We start from the raw sequence: 17,843 nt of genomic DNA, 5'->3' as shown, positions 1-17,843 counted from the left end.
GAGGTCGGGACCATCTCTCGCAGCCTTGGAAAAATGACGATGGGTTCGCCATTGGCAATCTATCCCGGTATGTACATGTCGGCATATAGGGTGTCGGCGAGCTTTGTGCTCGCGGACTTCGAGATTTCGACGGCAATTCGATCAAACGAGACTCGGCTTTGTAATTGTCAACATTGAATATCTCAGTGACCCTTTCGAAAGCTTCGAATCTAAGTAACAGTTCGAAATACGCAGCCGACATCACCGAGAGGCTGAAATGACGAGCAAAGAGGAACCGGACAGCACTCGTCGATCATTCGTAACTCGGAAAAGATCGCACCGTCTACGTCTCCGCGGGGAAAGGGAGTCGAGGTAATCGCGAGTAAAGTCGATCAGCTGCGTCGCAGAACACCCTGTATAAGCTAGTGCTGCCGTACCTCTACGGTACCTACCACCCGCAACACACCGACAACACAGGCCAAGCCGGGGCAGAGTCTTAGGCCAGGCCAGGCCGAGCAAGAGTCGTGTAAGAAGGGGTTAAGAAACTCTCGAACTGAAGTGCCTACACCGGAAGCAGGGGCCTTGCTTTCTGGGCTAATAACCGTACCCACATCGACACGCGGGATCTGCGTGCGCGCGTACACGCTTAGAGGCTGAGGAGAGAGGGAGGGAGAAAGAGAGAGAGAGAGAGAGAGGTAGAAGGAAAAGAGCGTGAGAGGGTTGGAAGAGAAGAAGAAGGAGGAGAAGGTGGAGGTGGAGAGGGGTCGGAAACGAGGGGAGAGAGGAGAGGGAGAGAGAGAGGTGTAATATAGCGCGGCGGCGGTCTTTATGCGTGCGCGTACACGAAGCCCGGCCCGATGACGCACACAGGTGTGCGCGCGCGCGCGAGCCCCCTTATCAGCATGCAAAGTTTTATGTGCGATCGAATGCCAAGCCGCGGGATTCGTAACATAAATCGCAATCGAGTTACTTGCACGCGAGTCGAGCGTCCGGGGAAATCGCGCGCGCGCAAGTCAGCGAGCGAGCGAGCGAACGAAAAAAGCCGCCGACGGTTTAGACCGAAAGAAAAAATCGCACGTCCGAGGACTTCAAGGGATCCGGGAACGCGTTATCCGGACGCGCGGTGATTATCGTCGCGATTAAAAGTCACGCTCGCAGCTCGTTGAACGTTCGTAATTATAATTATCACAATCGCGTTAGAATTGCGCGCTCGTCCGCGTTTCACCACCATTGGCGTGCTCTCTCGAGCTCTCCTTCATTCCTTATGCTACCATAATTATAAAATATGATTTCGCGTTGTTGTAGCAGCACGTAATTTTATGAAATGATGCAGCTCAGAAACCGGAGCTTCTCACCGCGTAGAGAGAAGCGGTGAGATTGATTATCGCTCTAACAGTACGGCGAATCGGGTATATCTCGTAAACAGATAAATCTGCGATTAAATACAAAATTAACCTGAATGTAAAGCACATGCGCGATCGGGCGATCTCGGGGGCGAAGTAACGTTACGGGATAACAGACAGGAGAGACGTCCACCTTGAGGAATGTCTCGAACGAGAGAACGTCGCAACGATCAGCCCGGTCGAAAAGAAAGCGATCAAGGAAATTTCCTTGCGAATCGGACGTTCGAGAAACGTTCGCAGTTGAAACGAGCACTCCCATGTTGTTCCCTCGTCGCTCGCTACGCGTTAAATTTCTCGATAGCTTGCTGTGAACAACTCCCGTTTGCTCCGAACTATTTTCGTAAAAAATATCCTAATCCAATGGGAAAGTATAATGTCGAAACGATGTCGAGACGAGCCGTGGACGAGTCGAGATCAGATCGATAGCGCTGGCAAAGGTAAAAAGAAGTCTCGACTTGCTTTTAAGTTGTCTTAAATACTGACATGAACAATAGATATCCACTACTGTTATCGCTTTGCTCAACTTTAATATTATATGTCCATTAATACATCACTTTACGTATGAATGCTCGTATGAATACACGTCCATTAATACATAAAACCTCGATTTGAGATCGAAATAATATCAGTATGATACTTTCGACCTGATATCGAAATGACTCGTTTGACATAGACACGACATCGATTCGATGATAATATAAATATACGGGAGAAATTTCCTGCACTGGTAAAAAAAACATGAATTAACAAAACATGAAATAAAATATATGAATTTGATATCTGATCGCAAAAACGCAGATTTACAAAAAAAAAGGCCAAAGCGGGATTAAAATAAAAATCACATCAACAACTCTGATTTAGCTTAATTTTAAGCAAATTTTGAGAAATATTATAAGAATCAATACTGTTTGTATATTCATTGGCCAGCATACAGATTCTGTTTATAGGTGAAAATTTGCCATAACAAAGAGTATGGTGACGCAAAACATAAAATATCGGACGTGACATTCGATGTGGCTTCCGAGTTGGCGCCGCGTCGAGGATTTGTGCCCGACGTTTCGAGAAAAAGTTCAGTTCGCTTTTTCAGGGTGAGGATCGAAACTACGAAACTACCTGAAACTACGAGGAGAATCCTTTCTCGAAGAATTAATTCTCTTATTGGACCGTTGGTTACGTTCCGACATCCGACGGCAATCATACGCATGATACGACGTATTGTATCCTAGGCTCAGACTCGGGAGTCTATAGTGTGATACGGACTTAATGCCGCTCTTATTGCGAGAACAGCTCGTCGGAGAACGAAACCCTTATCGCGCGAAACGGTACGCTATCCCGTTTTCTGCTTCCTCCGGTCTCACGCGACGAATCGCGGGCACCCATGCGCGCCTCTCTGTGTGTGTGTGTGTGTGTGTGATTAGAAGATTTCGGCCGAGACGTGTCTCCTTATCCTTTTTTAATCCCCTTCTCTTTCGGCTCTCCCGTTTCTTTCCTTTGCGATCTCTCCTACTTTCCATCTCTCTCTCTCTCTCTCTCTCTGTCTCGCTCTCGCCCGTTCATCATCCCTTTCCGTCCACGCACCTTTCCCTCCGTACAGTCGCTTGACACATTCGCGCGGAAAAAAATGCAGCGAGGTTCTCCCGAGGCCGCCGTATGTATAGGAAGGGAGCGGAAGTCTGATGTGTAAGGAACCGCTAAAATGGTGTTCGTTCTTATCCGAAGATCTAGAGCGGCGATGCGAAGAGAGGCACGCGGAGGGCTATACGTAAAGTAAAAGGGGACTCATGACTGGCTGGTCGGTCGGTTAGTTACTTGGTTGCTTGGTTGCTTGCTTGCTTGCTTGGTTGGTTGGTCGTACGATTGGGCTGGTTAGTGCCGTTATCAGAAAGAGGCCACCTAAGTTCGCAACGAGTGCTGAGTTATGCCTCGAACTTTCTTTATAATGAGACACCGGCTATGAAATGACAAGCGTAATTAAAGCGAGCAGCCAGGAGGCGCCGGAGGTCAGGGATCCTCGAGATTTTCACAATGAGAAATGCGTACCCACTACTCCTCCCCTCCCTCTCTTTCTCCCTTTCTCTCCCTTTCTTTCTCTCATCATCGTCTGTCCGTCTTCTAGGCGATGTCTTCATTTCACACCGCAGACGTTACTTCGTATTCGTGGCCTTCGTCGAATTTATACCGTGCTTTCATCCAGGATAAAGGCTACTTCTTCGTTCGTTGAAACGAGATCAATATGAAGCCGCGCGATTTCGCATCGACCGACTAATCGACACTGGCATACAATACCGGAGAGAGAGAGAGAGAGAGAGACGGGGTGGAAAGAGCATAAATAGCGGATTCGGATATATACTGGCTTGAACTTATGTGGGACTTTTTTAAACAATCACGAATTCAACCTTGCCCCGTTTTACGCCTCCCCGTGACACAACAATGGCCAACGCAATGCTACAACACATTTCACTTTTTCGCAACCTCGCGTATACCGGGAAGGCCCAAAAGTATTGCGCGATTTCCTTACCAGCGAGAGAATTCACCTCGTACACACAATGTAGATTGGAATTGGCCGTGTACCGTAAAAGACTTAATTATCATCTTTCGAAACCGGCGGTCGTCGTCTCGCGCCGCGAATCGGCGCTTCTATTCATAGTCGCAAGGGGTGACTTGACGGACACACTGCGGGAGGGATTACGAGTTACTCTCTTAAAGAGAGTTTTTTTCTCCCTCCCTTCTCTTCCTCACCTCCGATAATCCGAGATAAATATGAATGATTCCAGTCAGTTTGCACGTAAAGCAAAAGTGAGTTTTGGTCCTTTGAGGATTCCGCACTTCAGAACTATAAGCGGCCATTGAGACCGCATAGAACTCTGGACCGCTGCGAATCCATTGACGAAAGAAATGATTTTTGGAAATAACGAAAGGCTTAAGATAAATCTCTCCCGAGACAAAAGAAATCTTATTAACGTCGTTGGAATACGTAAGAGAACGTACAAACATCACGGTCGCTATCAGCGTCATACACGTGTGACGCAACGATCTCCTCGCGAGAGATTCTAGAGATTCGTGTGCAGAATATTCCGGGAGTAAGGTGTCTTCATGCAGTGTCCGCCGTATTTCGTTGACATCCTCGTCCGGATGAAACACGAGCTCCAGCGGGAAGCGTGTCATTTTCGCGCGATATACCGAAAACTTTGGAAAATATTAAACGATATCCGGAATTTCGTGCGTAGGAAAGTCGACGGTGTTCTTCAACAGCAACAGTGGTGGCATTGCCATCGCGGAGGCCGTAACACGTACAGCATATTCGACATTTACCGAAGACGTGCGACATTTGTATAACAGCACCGCCATTACTATATCGCCACAACACGGCCAATTGACGCTTAATAATCACAGCAGCCAACTAACCCGCCGATTCATATATGCTTGACACAGTGGCGTAGAGTATGGCGAGAGGGAAAGCAAGCCAGTGGACACAGCGGCGATGTTACGCGCCAAATTCAAACTGCCGCGGAAACCGTTCCGGAAGAGGGCATACGTTCGTATCAACACTATCGCTCAAAACGATCGATCTGTCGACTATCACCTACCCGGAATACTGACCTTTCCTCGTGGAACACTCTGTGCGTGTGACGGTGAAAAACTTGTCTACACATGATCAAACTAAGTCTGTTTTTCGCATAATTGTACCATGCCGACGGTACGATCGCTGAACCCCTTCAAGGGGCGCCGAGTAACGACATCTTCCGATAGCGGAAACTGACGAAACTGGACCGTGCACGATCGGTCATCGCGCCCAATTCCCCCGTTCTCCTCCACCACGGTTACACGCGTATATAACGTCTAGTGTACGATACTGTCGAAATCTCCAAAAGCAGCCTAGACGCCGATACGAGCGCACAGTTCCCGGCACAGCACTTCGCACTCACCTCGCGCCTAGTACCTGGTGCAACGAAAACAGTATTCCACTCGGTACTTCCGTACTCGGCGCGACATGCTGCGAAGCCCGACGGCCGGCCGATAAATAACGTACCCGGGAATATCGGGAGCCGATATCGCGGTATCACGGCGCGGAGGAACGCGCGAAACGCCGAAGCTTATTTATCAATACCCGCGTCTCTTGCGTGCGGAGCATTGCGATGGCGCCGACGATGAATACTTTTCTGCGATTCCGTCGTGATCTTTGCCTGCGAGAGAGAAAGAGAGAAAGAACGTGAGAGGGGGGNGGGGGGGGGGGGGGGGGGGAGGAAAAGGGGAGAAACCGCATTACATTCCTACTACGATCCTGCACCCGGGATCCCCAGGACGCGACTACTTCCCGGCAGCAGCTTGCACCCATCACGGCTTATTCATGCGCGCCGCAGGGGCTCGCATAAAACTGCTCCCGAGTTCGGTGGGGTCACCGGGGATCACGTTAGCCGCGCGCGCGCGTGCGCGCGATAAAGATCTCGCGTGAATGATCACCGATGATATTTCACTTACGTTGGCTCGTCCGCGCGGATGCCGCGCTTTTGGAAATTCCGGCCGGGAAGCGTCCCGCGCGGTTTCTCCTCGCTCATCTCGCGAGCCCACCGCGATTGACGCGTCTCACCTTTCACGACGACCATATTGATATGCGGCTTCATCTCGCAAGCGGCGTCGAATGTGCGTTGAAGCGTGCTCAGCCGGTGGAATCCGATCAGTAAATCCGATTCCTCGAGAGTTCCCTGATCGGCATTCTTTCGAAAAGCAGGATGTTTCCTGTAATCGGATCCTGAAAGGATTTTCTAATTAGATTCTAGTGATAATTGGGAAAATTCGACTGGATAAGTCTTCTACGGGATGCTGTTGAATCAACAGGATTTCCAACGTGCGCATGATCGGAACAAATCTTCTTGATTCGATTATAAAAACCTGAGCAAATTAGTTAGTCAATGTCGGCCTGAATGTTAGTTGACAGTTAAGTCAACCAATTTCTGCTACTCGGGATATCCCGTTGGAACTAATACTTGAGTTATTGAGAAATATGTGATGTGTCCCGTAATATATAGTTTCCATAATATTGTTATTGAATTCATTTTAAGGATATTTACTCCAATTAACCGCGCCGCCTGAGAATCTGTCTGATTCAACAACCTTTTTCTTCCTAACGACGTCGCGAATTAAATCGTTCTTCGCGATTCACGCAACACCGATCGACCAAAGAAATAATTACACCAAATTATTTGATAATCTTTTCGTAATTTTGGCGCGTAATACCTGCATTGGCGATGGCGTTAAAGTGACATGATTGTGACGATCCTGACTAATCGTCACATTGTCTGACTTTTTGCTCAAGTTAGCTCGACGATGAATTTATCGCCAAATCGTAGATATGAATATAAACCGACTGATGAGAGAGAGAGGGAGAGAGAGTCTCGGTAAGCCGTTCGTCGAAGAGCCGTACGTATATTCCGCGTCGCCATCACGAGTACGATTTCTCGAAACGAGAGACCACGACGAGAGCTCGTACTCACGGTTTCAGTGGCGCCACCTCTCGCAAATTACCCGCAGCAATTCACGAGCAAGCCAGTATTTCGCGCCATTACGAATCCGCGGCATTGCAAGCAACGGCTCAAAAGCAGTAATTCGAAATTTATTAGACGACTCGATCGCGTCGCTAATAGGCCAAAACGGAAATTTACGAGAAAATAACTACCTTAGTTTCAAATATTAAGTGTGAAAAAAATTCGTCGATTTATAGGAGTTCTCAAGGTACAAATTTTCCAATATTTACAGCGATATTCGAATGGTTTGGACATTTTATTTCAATATTTTAATATAATTGGAGACGCGAACGATGGCCGACTGAGAGAACTAATTTTTGAAAAATAAGTTCTCTCATTGGACCATTAGTTGCGTTCCGTAGATTGGAGGTGAAAGTATTGCAACCGTTCTGAAATCCATCATTACCTTATATTGTTATTATTGTCCAGAGGCTTATCCGTGCGTTATCACACGTTCAAACTTTAATATCCTTCCCCACAATTCAATAATATTCTCATTAATATCCGTAGATTAGTTCTGGTTGACCCATCTCTTTTTCATTTGAATAATAAAACAACTTCACAGCGACACGATTGCGAAGTGTCGGCCCGTTTTTAGTTGCACGCGCGTGCATACCCTTTAGTAATGGACACGCACAGTTTGCCCTTGCTCGTGATGAAATCGCGACATATTGACTTTCGCTCTCGGACCTACCGCAACATCGCAATATCCTCCATTGTCGAATTGATGAATGCGAAGGAACGCGGAAGTACGTTCATGAACGTCGACGACAAGCAAGAAATGCGAGCAGCGAAATCGGCCGTTATCGGCGTCATCGGATCGGCGATGACGGTGAATTTATAGCCGGTACGTGTCGTTTATCCGATTACGCGATTAGTTAATTAAACAGCGGGTCCACTCGACAGGCGGATCGTGCCACTACACTGTAAATCCAAGTATGTAATTTCGCATACTTTACGTAGTCATTTTTTACGCACTTGTAACTTACACGCGTTGTAATTTCACGCGTGTAAGCGTGTAAACGTTACAATTTTACATACACGAGTGTGTAAAAATTACACATTCAGATCGAAATGTGTAATTTTCACACATTTGCATGTGTAACATCATAGTATTAACGTGCGTAAAAATTCGTTAAAAATGACCGCATGTGAAATTACACATTTGCAGTACGTAGTAAAACTATCAACAGGATTTGCACGAAAAGAGCTACAATATTCTCTCCGTGTATACACATCGTTAGATATTCTCAAATTACAGTTTCTTCCTAAAATGCACTCGTCGCGAAATCGTCAGCGAATAAATTGCTCGGAATGACGGAAATCGTCATCAGACCGACGACAATACCGACGGGAAGAACGACGAGCGAGGGCGGTGCGTATATGATCTAATCAATGGGCATAATCAAGCGCGAAGAACGATTCTCTCTTTCGTTTGAATTTCCTGCGTCGCTCTTCCTGCTTCGTCGCGTCGCTAGACCCGACCATTAATAATTCTCTACCTGCACCGGCTCTTAGCACGTCGCGGGGATATTCTCCCCTCGCAGCGACGTTCGTTTCTACAGGTACGTTAAAATCGCGGCTTCTGTGTGCGTAATGCGGTGGACGCGCCTCTTGCTCGGTCGTTGGTTGTCCGACCGACTCTCTTGACTCGATTTCGCGACCGCAAAACTCGGGAAGATATATCTCTTCTCCTCCGTGCGAGAGCTCTCTCTTCTCTCGTTCCGTCCCGCCGTAGGAAATCCTTCCTTCTTGCTCTCCTTTACCGCGACGCGTTGCCTCGAATTCTCCCTCTCTCTCTCTCTCTCTCTGTGGGGGCCACAGGGACCCCGCCAATGGGACAGGGGGATAGCAGACCCTGTCGCGAGGACAACATAAAGATTTAAGACTGAGAGATGCGCCAATAAACATGCTGCTGCACCCTGACTGCAGTCAGCTCGCGCTCTTCTCCGCGCTGCGTTCACCGCGTTCTGCGTTGCTCTGTTCCGTTTCACTCGGTTTCCGTTCTCCGTTCTCCACTCGATTCTGTTCTGTTTGTAACCACCGCATATGCACGCCGTTCGCCGAGCGCTCACGCATATACAGGGTGTCTCACCTTTTGCGATTCCACCATCTTTCGTGCGAAATTTGAAAACGATTTCTTTCCTCTCTCTCTCTCTCTCTTCAGTGACTCTTACTCAAACTCCGATTAAACTGATCGACGATTTAAAATTGTTGCTGTTGGTCTCTCGAGTGTTACCTGTTTCATTCTGCTAACACGGAAAATGGAAATGCTTCACTTTTCGACTGTTGAATGAGTTACTCACAGAACTGGAAATTGATGCTGGGCATTTATATCGTTATACTATGTATAGAGTGACTCTTAAATCACGAACTAAGCTTACGAGGTCATAGAACGGATTGAGATGAAGAAAAAGTCCGATACTGTTTTGCAATTGTCGCAAATAATTAACGAATTATTAATTGATCTGTATGTCTCATTAACTATTGGGAATTAATGAGATATTAATTGATCTGCATGTCTCATCAATTATTGCGATTATCGCAAAATAGGATATGGGATTCTTTTATTCATATCAATCCGTTTTACATCTTCACGCAGCTTTGTCCGTGCTGGGACACCCTCTACATATCCTTGGGGTGACTTTCATTAAATTCCGATTAATGCAATCGACGATTGATTCAGCGTAATTGATCAATTCCAATTAGCTGAACCGATCAATGGTCAATTCCGTTGAGTTAATCGTCGATTAGATTAGTCAGAGCTTGCGACGCATTGATCTCTCTCTTCTTTACATTATAACGAGCTTTACATTATAATGAGCTTTTTTAACTCGAGGGACAAAGATATAGTCGATCAAGAAAGAGAAATCAGTGAAAAACGGAGGAAGGTTTGCATTCAGATACATTCTTCCAGTTTAATTTGCAAGAGTCCTTCTTGAATACATTACCGATCGATTTTCGATAAATCTACCATCGTTTCACGACGGATCGTCGATCGAACGACCGGCCTGATTTCTCGGCCTGTTTTCGTAGACATAAGACAAGTTTTCCCTTCAGATTTCACGATATTAACATCCCAAATTACGCAAAATTACATAAAAGTCCCAAATTAAAGTATGCTATTGCAGGTCATAAAAAGTGAGCGGTACCCGAAGCCTAGCTAAGCTCACCGTCACGTGGTTACGCAACGCGTGTTAACATTGAGACAAATTGATTTTAGATCACCTGATCGTAATCAAGTACTACTAATGGACTAATCCATCTCGATGTTCCGCCATGGATTGTAACGTCCTGAGAGAGTCGGCCTCTCCGGATAACGGAGAGTACACTTGCCAGCTTATCCCTCGTCATTCTCGGCGCTGCACCTTCCATATGTACGGCGGAAATAAAAGCTTTCGGTGTAATAAAAGGGCGATCGTATGCTGCGAAAATAGTAGATCGGGACGGATCGGTCGAGCAAAGGAACAAGGGAGCTTGAACTGGGCTCACTCAGTCGGTGTTACTGACTCTCCTCTGTCTCTTCTTCTCTATCGTTTCTTCTCCCTCTTTCGCTCTCTCTCTCTCTTTCTCTCTCTCTCTCGACTTACTCTTTCTTTCCCTTCGCGCTCACCGCGACTAATTTATTCCTTTCTCCGTCGCTGGCTCCCTTTCTTCCTCGACTTCTTCTTCTTCTTCTTCATTTCTGTCCTTTTGCCCGTTTTCTGCTTCCGCAAACGACAGCCGCTTTATTTATACCCCATCTGTGCATCGCGCGCGCGCGCGCGCGGAACCGAGCGAGGGTGCTTTTACGTTTATTCGCTACTGCCGCTCGCACGAGTGTCGTTACTGTTTATTTCTTGCTTTACATTAACTTTCCTTCGTTCCATCTCTAATGTTACGCTTTTGTAACTTTTCCAGTGAAATGTGGAGAAAGGTCTCGCGCGACGTTTTGTATTTCAGTACTTAAGTACTAATGTATAATAGTGCAATCGAATGATGAAATACACTTACAGAAATTTCACACTAAAAATTACTGAATTTGCAGTGATTAAGTACTGAGAAAACAGTGGAAGTACAGCAGGTAATAAGCATACATACAGGTGATCTGGTAGTTTCAGGATACCTGGCTGCCAGCTAAATGGCCCAGCATCAAGACTGCATTTGCGTCTGTATTCTTTCTTCATTTTCCCTTGTCCCTTTCTTTTTTTATACTACTCTTATTTAATCGTTATCTCAATAAAAAAAATACATACAATCTTTTTACGTGTATAATTTGAAATATATTAACTCTTTGTCGCATACATTTTTCTGTTGAACATATTTTGCGAAATTTTGGTTAAAAAAAATGATAGTTTTTGGGGTCGCTAATGATAAATCTGAAACGAAATAAAAAAAAACCAAATGGCGGATTCAATATGGCAAATTAAAAAAAAAATTAACCGTGACTTGTTTATTTATAAAATTTTACACGTGAGAGTTTTTTAGGCTTCTGAAATCAAACTTGCTCCTTTTCCTCCTTCCTTCCTTCCGCCTCTATTCCTCCTTTCCTCTCATTCTCTTTTTCGGGCACGCACGCATGCACACGCGAGAGAGCAGCGTATATATTTGCTTTACCCTCCTCTTTCGCTCTCACGGCCGCCGCCGTCGACGACGAGAAGCGAAAAGCAGGTGGGGTATGCGAACGTAGTATCGCGCGATACTATGTTATGCCTGCGGATCGCGGGCCTGACATACTTTGTATGTTAATGCCACATAATGTCGGTTTTGTTCCTCTTTTCAGCATTTATTTGTTCGACGCTTCTCCTCCTCCTCCCTCGCTTTTGTCGCGAGCGTGCGCGCTGCGATGTATTCGTGCCGCGCATGCTCGCGCGTGTACATCATACGGTTTGTCTAATAAGAGCGCGTGACCGGCGTAACTTTTAAATTACATTACATCCGTGAAGTGAAGTTACATAACATCGATAGTAATGAGATATAACATTCGTTATGTTACATATTACCGCTATGTTACATAGCGATTATATTAATAGGGCGCAACATCCGTTATATTGCGTGCTACTTCGATGTTATACACCAGTCATATTCTGTGTTCGCCGGAAACTAACGCAAACGTGTAACGTGTGCGTTATATTACGTTTCGTTACATTACAGCAAGGTAACCGTTATATTACTGTGCGTTCGCTGGGATGGGAACGCTCGTTTCTACTACAAACAAATTTCTCGAGCGCTTCCATCCGACTCATTGTAAACTTTCCCGATCGCTTCCCTTCTTGACTAACGGACAAGCGTGGACGAAACCTGCATCAAATTTTTCACTAATGTTATTTTCGCGGGTTTATGTCGTTTTACGTTCGCTGAATCCGCGCTAGCGGAGGGAAGAAACGGGGAGAAAAGGAGAGCGAGAAGCGACGTTTACGCGATTCTCCAGTCGCTCGAAGGTCCCCCATCTCTCATCGCTTCGTTGTCTCTCCCCCAACACGTGTACGTACGCCCATGTGTATGCGTGTGTGTGTGTGTGTGCACGCGCGCGCCACGCAGTGCGGCTCAACGCAAAAGGGCTGCCTGAAGCGGGAGGAGAGAACCCTGGAGTAGCAGAATGCGCGGGAAAGGGAAAGATCCGAGAAGGCAGCAGCAGGCAGTAAGGCAAAGGGGATAAAACGAAGCACATATCGAGGCCGGCCTACGACGCCGACAGCGACGCCGAGGACACACACGCGCACGCAAAACGAAGAATTCTTCTACAGTGTCACCGCCGCCCTACAGGGCTCCCGATCGGCTGTTGCTAGCAAGGGCCGCGAGCCGCTCCGAAAAGGACCAAACGGCAGGACTGGCTCTCTCATCTGCACTATATGCTAAATTATCTGTCTTTACGGCGAAATAAATATATTATAAGTGATAAGAAACAAAGTATACAACAAGTATTAGGAGTACCTCCGCAAGTAATAATCGAGTATTACAAAATGAAACACTTAAACGTCTACGGACAAAGACTTAATTTTAATCAGTAATATATCAAGTTGAATTCATCCTTACCTAAATTCAGAACACTAAAAAAGTACTGTTTATGTACAGTTTAAATAGAAACTAATAAAAATAAAAATCTTGTAAATATTTAAATTACTTATAGGAACTCCTAATATGTTATCTCCTAATATAAATATAATACCGTTTCGAACACAAAACCATCTTATCTTCGTAACGTGTCGTTAAAACTGGAACGTTTTCAAGATCACGCGAGGGTATCGATGAGAGCTACGTTATGAACATCCTGTTTCTAACGCGGTGTCGATCGTTACGATCGTTCATACCCAACGCTACTCAATCTCTTTTCGCATCGCTTTTGCAGCTTCACGTTTACCCCCTTTACGTTACCATCTACTAACGAAAATTTACGCGCACATCTCGAATTGTATTTTACGATATATATTTAGAAAATGTGGCGCATCGCGAAGTTCTATTGATTGTTCTATCGATTGTTCGCTTTGTCGTGTGAAAACCAAGCAAAATAATTGTGAGCTATAAACCATTTCGTATTTGTGATTGAGAAGATGTAATTTATTTCCCAAGCGGTACAAACATAAATTTATAAAAAAATTGCCACTTGTCTTACTTATCAAAAGTATCCGTTATTATCCGGTACTATCTATATTCTCGCTGTAAAAATCTACAAATTTTACGAAATTTCGTCATTCCAATAATTCACTAGGACAAAAACGAGAAGCGTAATATGTAGAATCGTAAAGTTCATGGGAACACTTATGCGATAAAATACATTCAGTGTTAATAATAATTAAAAAAAAATGCATTACGCTTCTTTACAAACCTCTCTTAGTGCGGAATTAATGCAAAAAGCAATCGTGAAAAAGTATCCTATAATAATATGCTATGTGTGTATATATTAAATCCCTCACCGATAAATATGAATAATTAAAAAGCACTTGATTTAGCAGCACTATCGGCGTTAAGGTTCGGCATTTAACTTATTAACAAACAGTAAGTATCCTTTTGATGATAAGATACCGCGGCACTTGAGATGAATCTGATATCTGGTCAACCAGTGTAAACGAGCGGTGTTGCCAAAAATCTCCTCCACCATTTCTTGAGGAAGTATTTCTGTAATAAGTGGAAATGCAAAATGGTAATTATATTTTACAAATGACTGTTTCTCAATTACTCAAGTACTCACGACACGGATCACTGTGTGTCAGCAATTGAATATCATTCTCCTTGGTAAATGCCTGCAAGGCTGGTGGAACGACACAACATGTGGCTAAGTTAATTTGGACAATGTTTGGTTTTATCTAAAAACACACAGGCAGATATTACAATTTTCACATATATTCAAATAAATCACAAATATCATATTTTTAAATAATCCGTCCTCACATTGGCCCATTGGAACAGTTCAATGAATGTATTTGTATTAATGTCGCTTAAACCAACGCTGGACAGCTTGTTAGCTCTCACATATTCCTCTACCACAAACCATATGCGTTTCAATGACAACAGCGTATCCTCCGGTTTTTCATCGCCTTTGTAAGCTATCACTAAAGATTCTATAGTATCTGTATTGAGTGCTTTAAATGCTGCAATAAAACGTAACATTATTAGAAATACACATAATCACATTATTGCGGCAATTAATATACCTTGGTCTAACGCTTGCTTCAATGAATCTTCATCGGGCGAGGGGATAAATACTTTTATGGCGATCTTCAAGTCTTTCCTATCGACATCCTGCAAACCTATGTCTTCCTTCCCATTGATCTACGATTTGCGATTAATAAAAAAAATCCCTCAGATACAAAAATACCTCCTAATTACACGACCCACTAAACTATATACGTACGATTGTTTGACCGTCCCCCTTGCCTTGCTCGTCATTTAAGATAATTTTCAATGCCTCGATCAACTGAAAGAAATCAACCAAGTGTGTCAATCTCATCAAAGGAGGGGCGCGGGTTTGAAAAAAGAAAAAAAAAAGCGTCACGAGCTGTCACGACATAACCTCAAGATGACAAATCAATCGGCCGTATCACGATAAGTGTACCGTTACGATGACAGTCACGTTGTACTTATTGTTTCGTGCTTCCAGGAATGTAAATATTAATTATACATCCGAACCGACCTCGTCCGTAGAATTTTGGCTCGCCTTCTTCTTCGCCTCGCTGAGAGAGAGTATGTTCCCGGTGTTGATCAGTAAAACGTGCGAGACCATGTTTGACGAGCAATAATGATTTCTTTCGCAGCAAGGTTGCGTGCGTCTCTTGATTCGTCCTGTTTGATTCGGCGCGGCCGCGCGTATTTATACGCTCGCGAGCGAAAAAAACGCACCTTAACAAACGTGATTCTCCCTTTTTTGTCGAAAGAAGAGAAAAAAAATTGAAAGCACCGCACGAGAAAGAAAATTCTCGAACAATTTGTCACGGTTAATCATGTAAGTGCACGATGGATTAGATTTCGCGTATTCAAGTGGTCTCATTTGCCGATTACATCAGCTTACATCACACTTGTAGATATTAGATAAAGAGAGCAGTCGTTTCCGTCGTTGACAAATGCAAGAAATAGCAATTCGACGCGAGTTACGCGAATGTTGGCGTAACAAATTTTCGATATGATCGATGAATACTTATCGCCGTCGTGAAGCGCGCTGAATTCCATGTCTGATTTAAAGTCGCGGTATTGAGAATATTAAAATCTATATTGCAAATATTTGGCGCGGTTAAGTTACGCAAGATATCAGAGCGTAAACGATCATTTTTCAAATAACAGATATTATCAAATTTGAAAATAAAAGGTAAAGTGAAACAATCATTCCGCAGTTTTCCCATGACCGACACGTTCGCATAGAATGTTCCTCCAAAATTGCACGCAAAAAATAAGCCATTATTCTTTCGATTCTGCAAGACTGTCAGTGTGTAATTATATAATTAAAGATCCATTGTTTTATGCAAACCGTAAATCAGTAAGTCGTGCTAGAACCGTAAGAAACCGATTGCAATCCAATGTAAAAGGAACAGTCGATTGCGATGGGTCAATTTCTTACGATTTCGACATAAGTTAACGGTTTACGATCTCCATAAATTATCCTTTATACATTTTAGGATAGCTTTCGTCGGCTAAAACTGATATTACATGCGTCGACGTATTTGTCGGATGTGCCGATTGGCTATTGTTGGACAGAGAATTTCAAGGGTCCCTAAATTTTTCTCTATCTGATCTCCAATTGGCATAGCCGATAAATTCGTCGTACGACGCATGTAATGGCTTCTGTCCACAGGCTGCGTGGCAAGAAGAGACGAGGTAGCCAATCAACGTGCCGTCTTTCCACGAGAACTGAAAGGTTATTGGCTACCACTTCTTGCCGCGCGGCAAGCATTCCGCGCTCTACATGCAGAAAGCATAATACCAGCCTAAAGCCTATATTAGACTATGGATTAGGATTGAGGTTGCCCAAGCGACATAACTTGCGTAAGCATAACTTGCGTCAGCCAATCAAATTCGCCGTGGTAATTGGTAATTGGGTAATTAAGACGATTTGATTGGCTGACGTTGCGCTACGCAGTTACGCAACATGTGAAAGCACCTTGAGATTGAATTAAAATTTGACCAATCAGAGCAAGACTCACTAAATTTGAGTTTAGCGAACTTTACTCTGATTGGTTAAATTCCAATCTCAATCTTAATCCGTAGTCTGATACGGGCATAATGGCTCACGCTTGCCACACTGCGGCAGTTCACGTGGTGACAACCAATAAACTTCTAGTTCTCACGCAAAAATGGTACGTTGATTGGCTGAACAGCGAAAACAAATCGCGAACTAAAATTACTAGAAACTTCGTTACGCATGTTATTATCGCATGTTGTATCTTATCGTAAATTACATCACCTCTCGTACAATGTACGAAGAATGCGCGAGCTTTTCATTTATTACATAACACTTCGCGTTGCACAATGACGATTCGTCCTTAAGATTACGGCACGAAAAAATGGGGAGAAGCTTTCTCAACGAGTTCGCCGTATCGGCACGCTCGCGTGATTCGTAACGTTTGGAAAGTTACTCGATATCTTGATTATCATTTTATGGCCGACGGTAGACTATCGGTGGACTCCGCACGGCACGTCGATCGTTCTGAGGTCGGGGCGCGGAATTGAACGATTAATTGAACTATTAAGAATGCCGATCGATATTCCTGCGTTCGCCTATGCCGCCGCGGTGGCCGGCGGTGGGATATTAGGTTACGTGAAATCCAGTGAGTTTAACATCGAATCGTATCCGTAATCAAGTTTCTGACTTCACGCGTATACATAGCGTCAGTTGCAAGAGCTCGCGTTAATCCTCACGCAGGATTACGTTATTAGCAGTGCACGAATCTCTGTTAATTGTACTTATGTTTTGGTCTATTCGCACGGTGTTCACGCAGTGTTTCATATTTTCCAGATTCTATCCCTTCCCTGGGGGCTGGTCTACTGTTTGGATCTATCTTGGGCTACGGGGCTTATCAGACTTCGCAGGATCCCACTAATGTTGCAGTTTTCCTGGGAACCAGTACAGCTCTAGGAGGTCTGATGGGATATCGGTATTACAATTCGGGCAAGATAATGCCAGCCGGCATCATTGCCATGCTAAGGTATTCTGTTGTTGCTTGTGTCGTGTGCTTTTATAAATGAATATCAATATATATACATATATATACATTAGTGTAATGTATTGAAATATGCAAATTATTTTCAGCGCCGTTATGATCGTAAGGACAGTCACACGATACTTCTCGCCACCATTGAAGACAGAGTGACGAGTTGATTACTTGAATGTTAAAAGTACTGCATTTATTAATGTCAATGTCAACTCTTTAATGTAAAGTAGCGCAATGCAAGAGATTGTGGGAATCGGTCGGGGATATTTGAAGAAGTACAATTATAAATATTGTATCGAGTGCAGAAAAATATTTTGTAA

The 17,843-nt window shown here is 44.4% G+C and overlaps 2 protein-coding genes across 2 annotated transcripts; one reads left to right on the top strand and one right to left on the bottom strand.

The window, feature by feature from the left end:
• Positions 1-13,014: 13,014 nt before the first annotated feature.
• On the bottom strand, positions 13,015-15,553 carry LOC106750611 (glutamate--cysteine ligase regulatory subunit). Its single transcript, XM_014631079.1, has 6 exons — positions 15,015-15,553; positions 14,736-14,798; positions 14,536-14,653; positions 14,273-14,472; positions 14,073-14,187; positions 13,015-13,999 (listed from the first exon to the last, which is right to left on the bottom strand). Exons 1-6 carry the CDS (start codon positions 15,102-15,104, stop codon positions 13,848-13,850), a joined length of 738 nt encoding a protein of 245 aa, XP_014486565.1. The 5' UTR covers positions 15,105-15,553; the 3' UTR covers positions 13,015-13,847.
• A 1,223-nt stretch (positions 15,554-16,776) lies between these two features.
• On the top strand, positions 16,777-17,713 carry LOC106750638 (transmembrane protein 14C). The gene is made up of 3 exons (XM_014631119.1): positions 16,777-17,139; positions 17,328-17,517; positions 17,622-17,713. Exons 1-3 carry the CDS (start codon positions 17,064-17,066, stop codon positions 17,680-17,682), a joined length of 327 nt encoding a protein of 108 aa, XP_014486605.1. The 5' UTR covers positions 16,777-17,063; the 3' UTR covers positions 17,683-17,713.
• The last annotated feature ends 130 nt before the right edge of the window (positions 17,714-17,843 follow it).

This window comes from Dinoponera quadriceps, unplaced genomic scaffold (assembly GCF_001313825.1).
Source record: "Dinoponera quadriceps isolate SergipeBrazil2010 unplaced genomic scaffold, ASM131382v1 scaffold46, whole genome shotgun sequence".
NCBI classification, from domain to species: Eukaryota; Metazoa; Arthropoda; class Insecta; order Hymenoptera; family Formicidae; genus Dinoponera; species Dinoponera quadriceps.
This window is presented reverse-complemented; position numbering and strand designations above follow the sequence as displayed.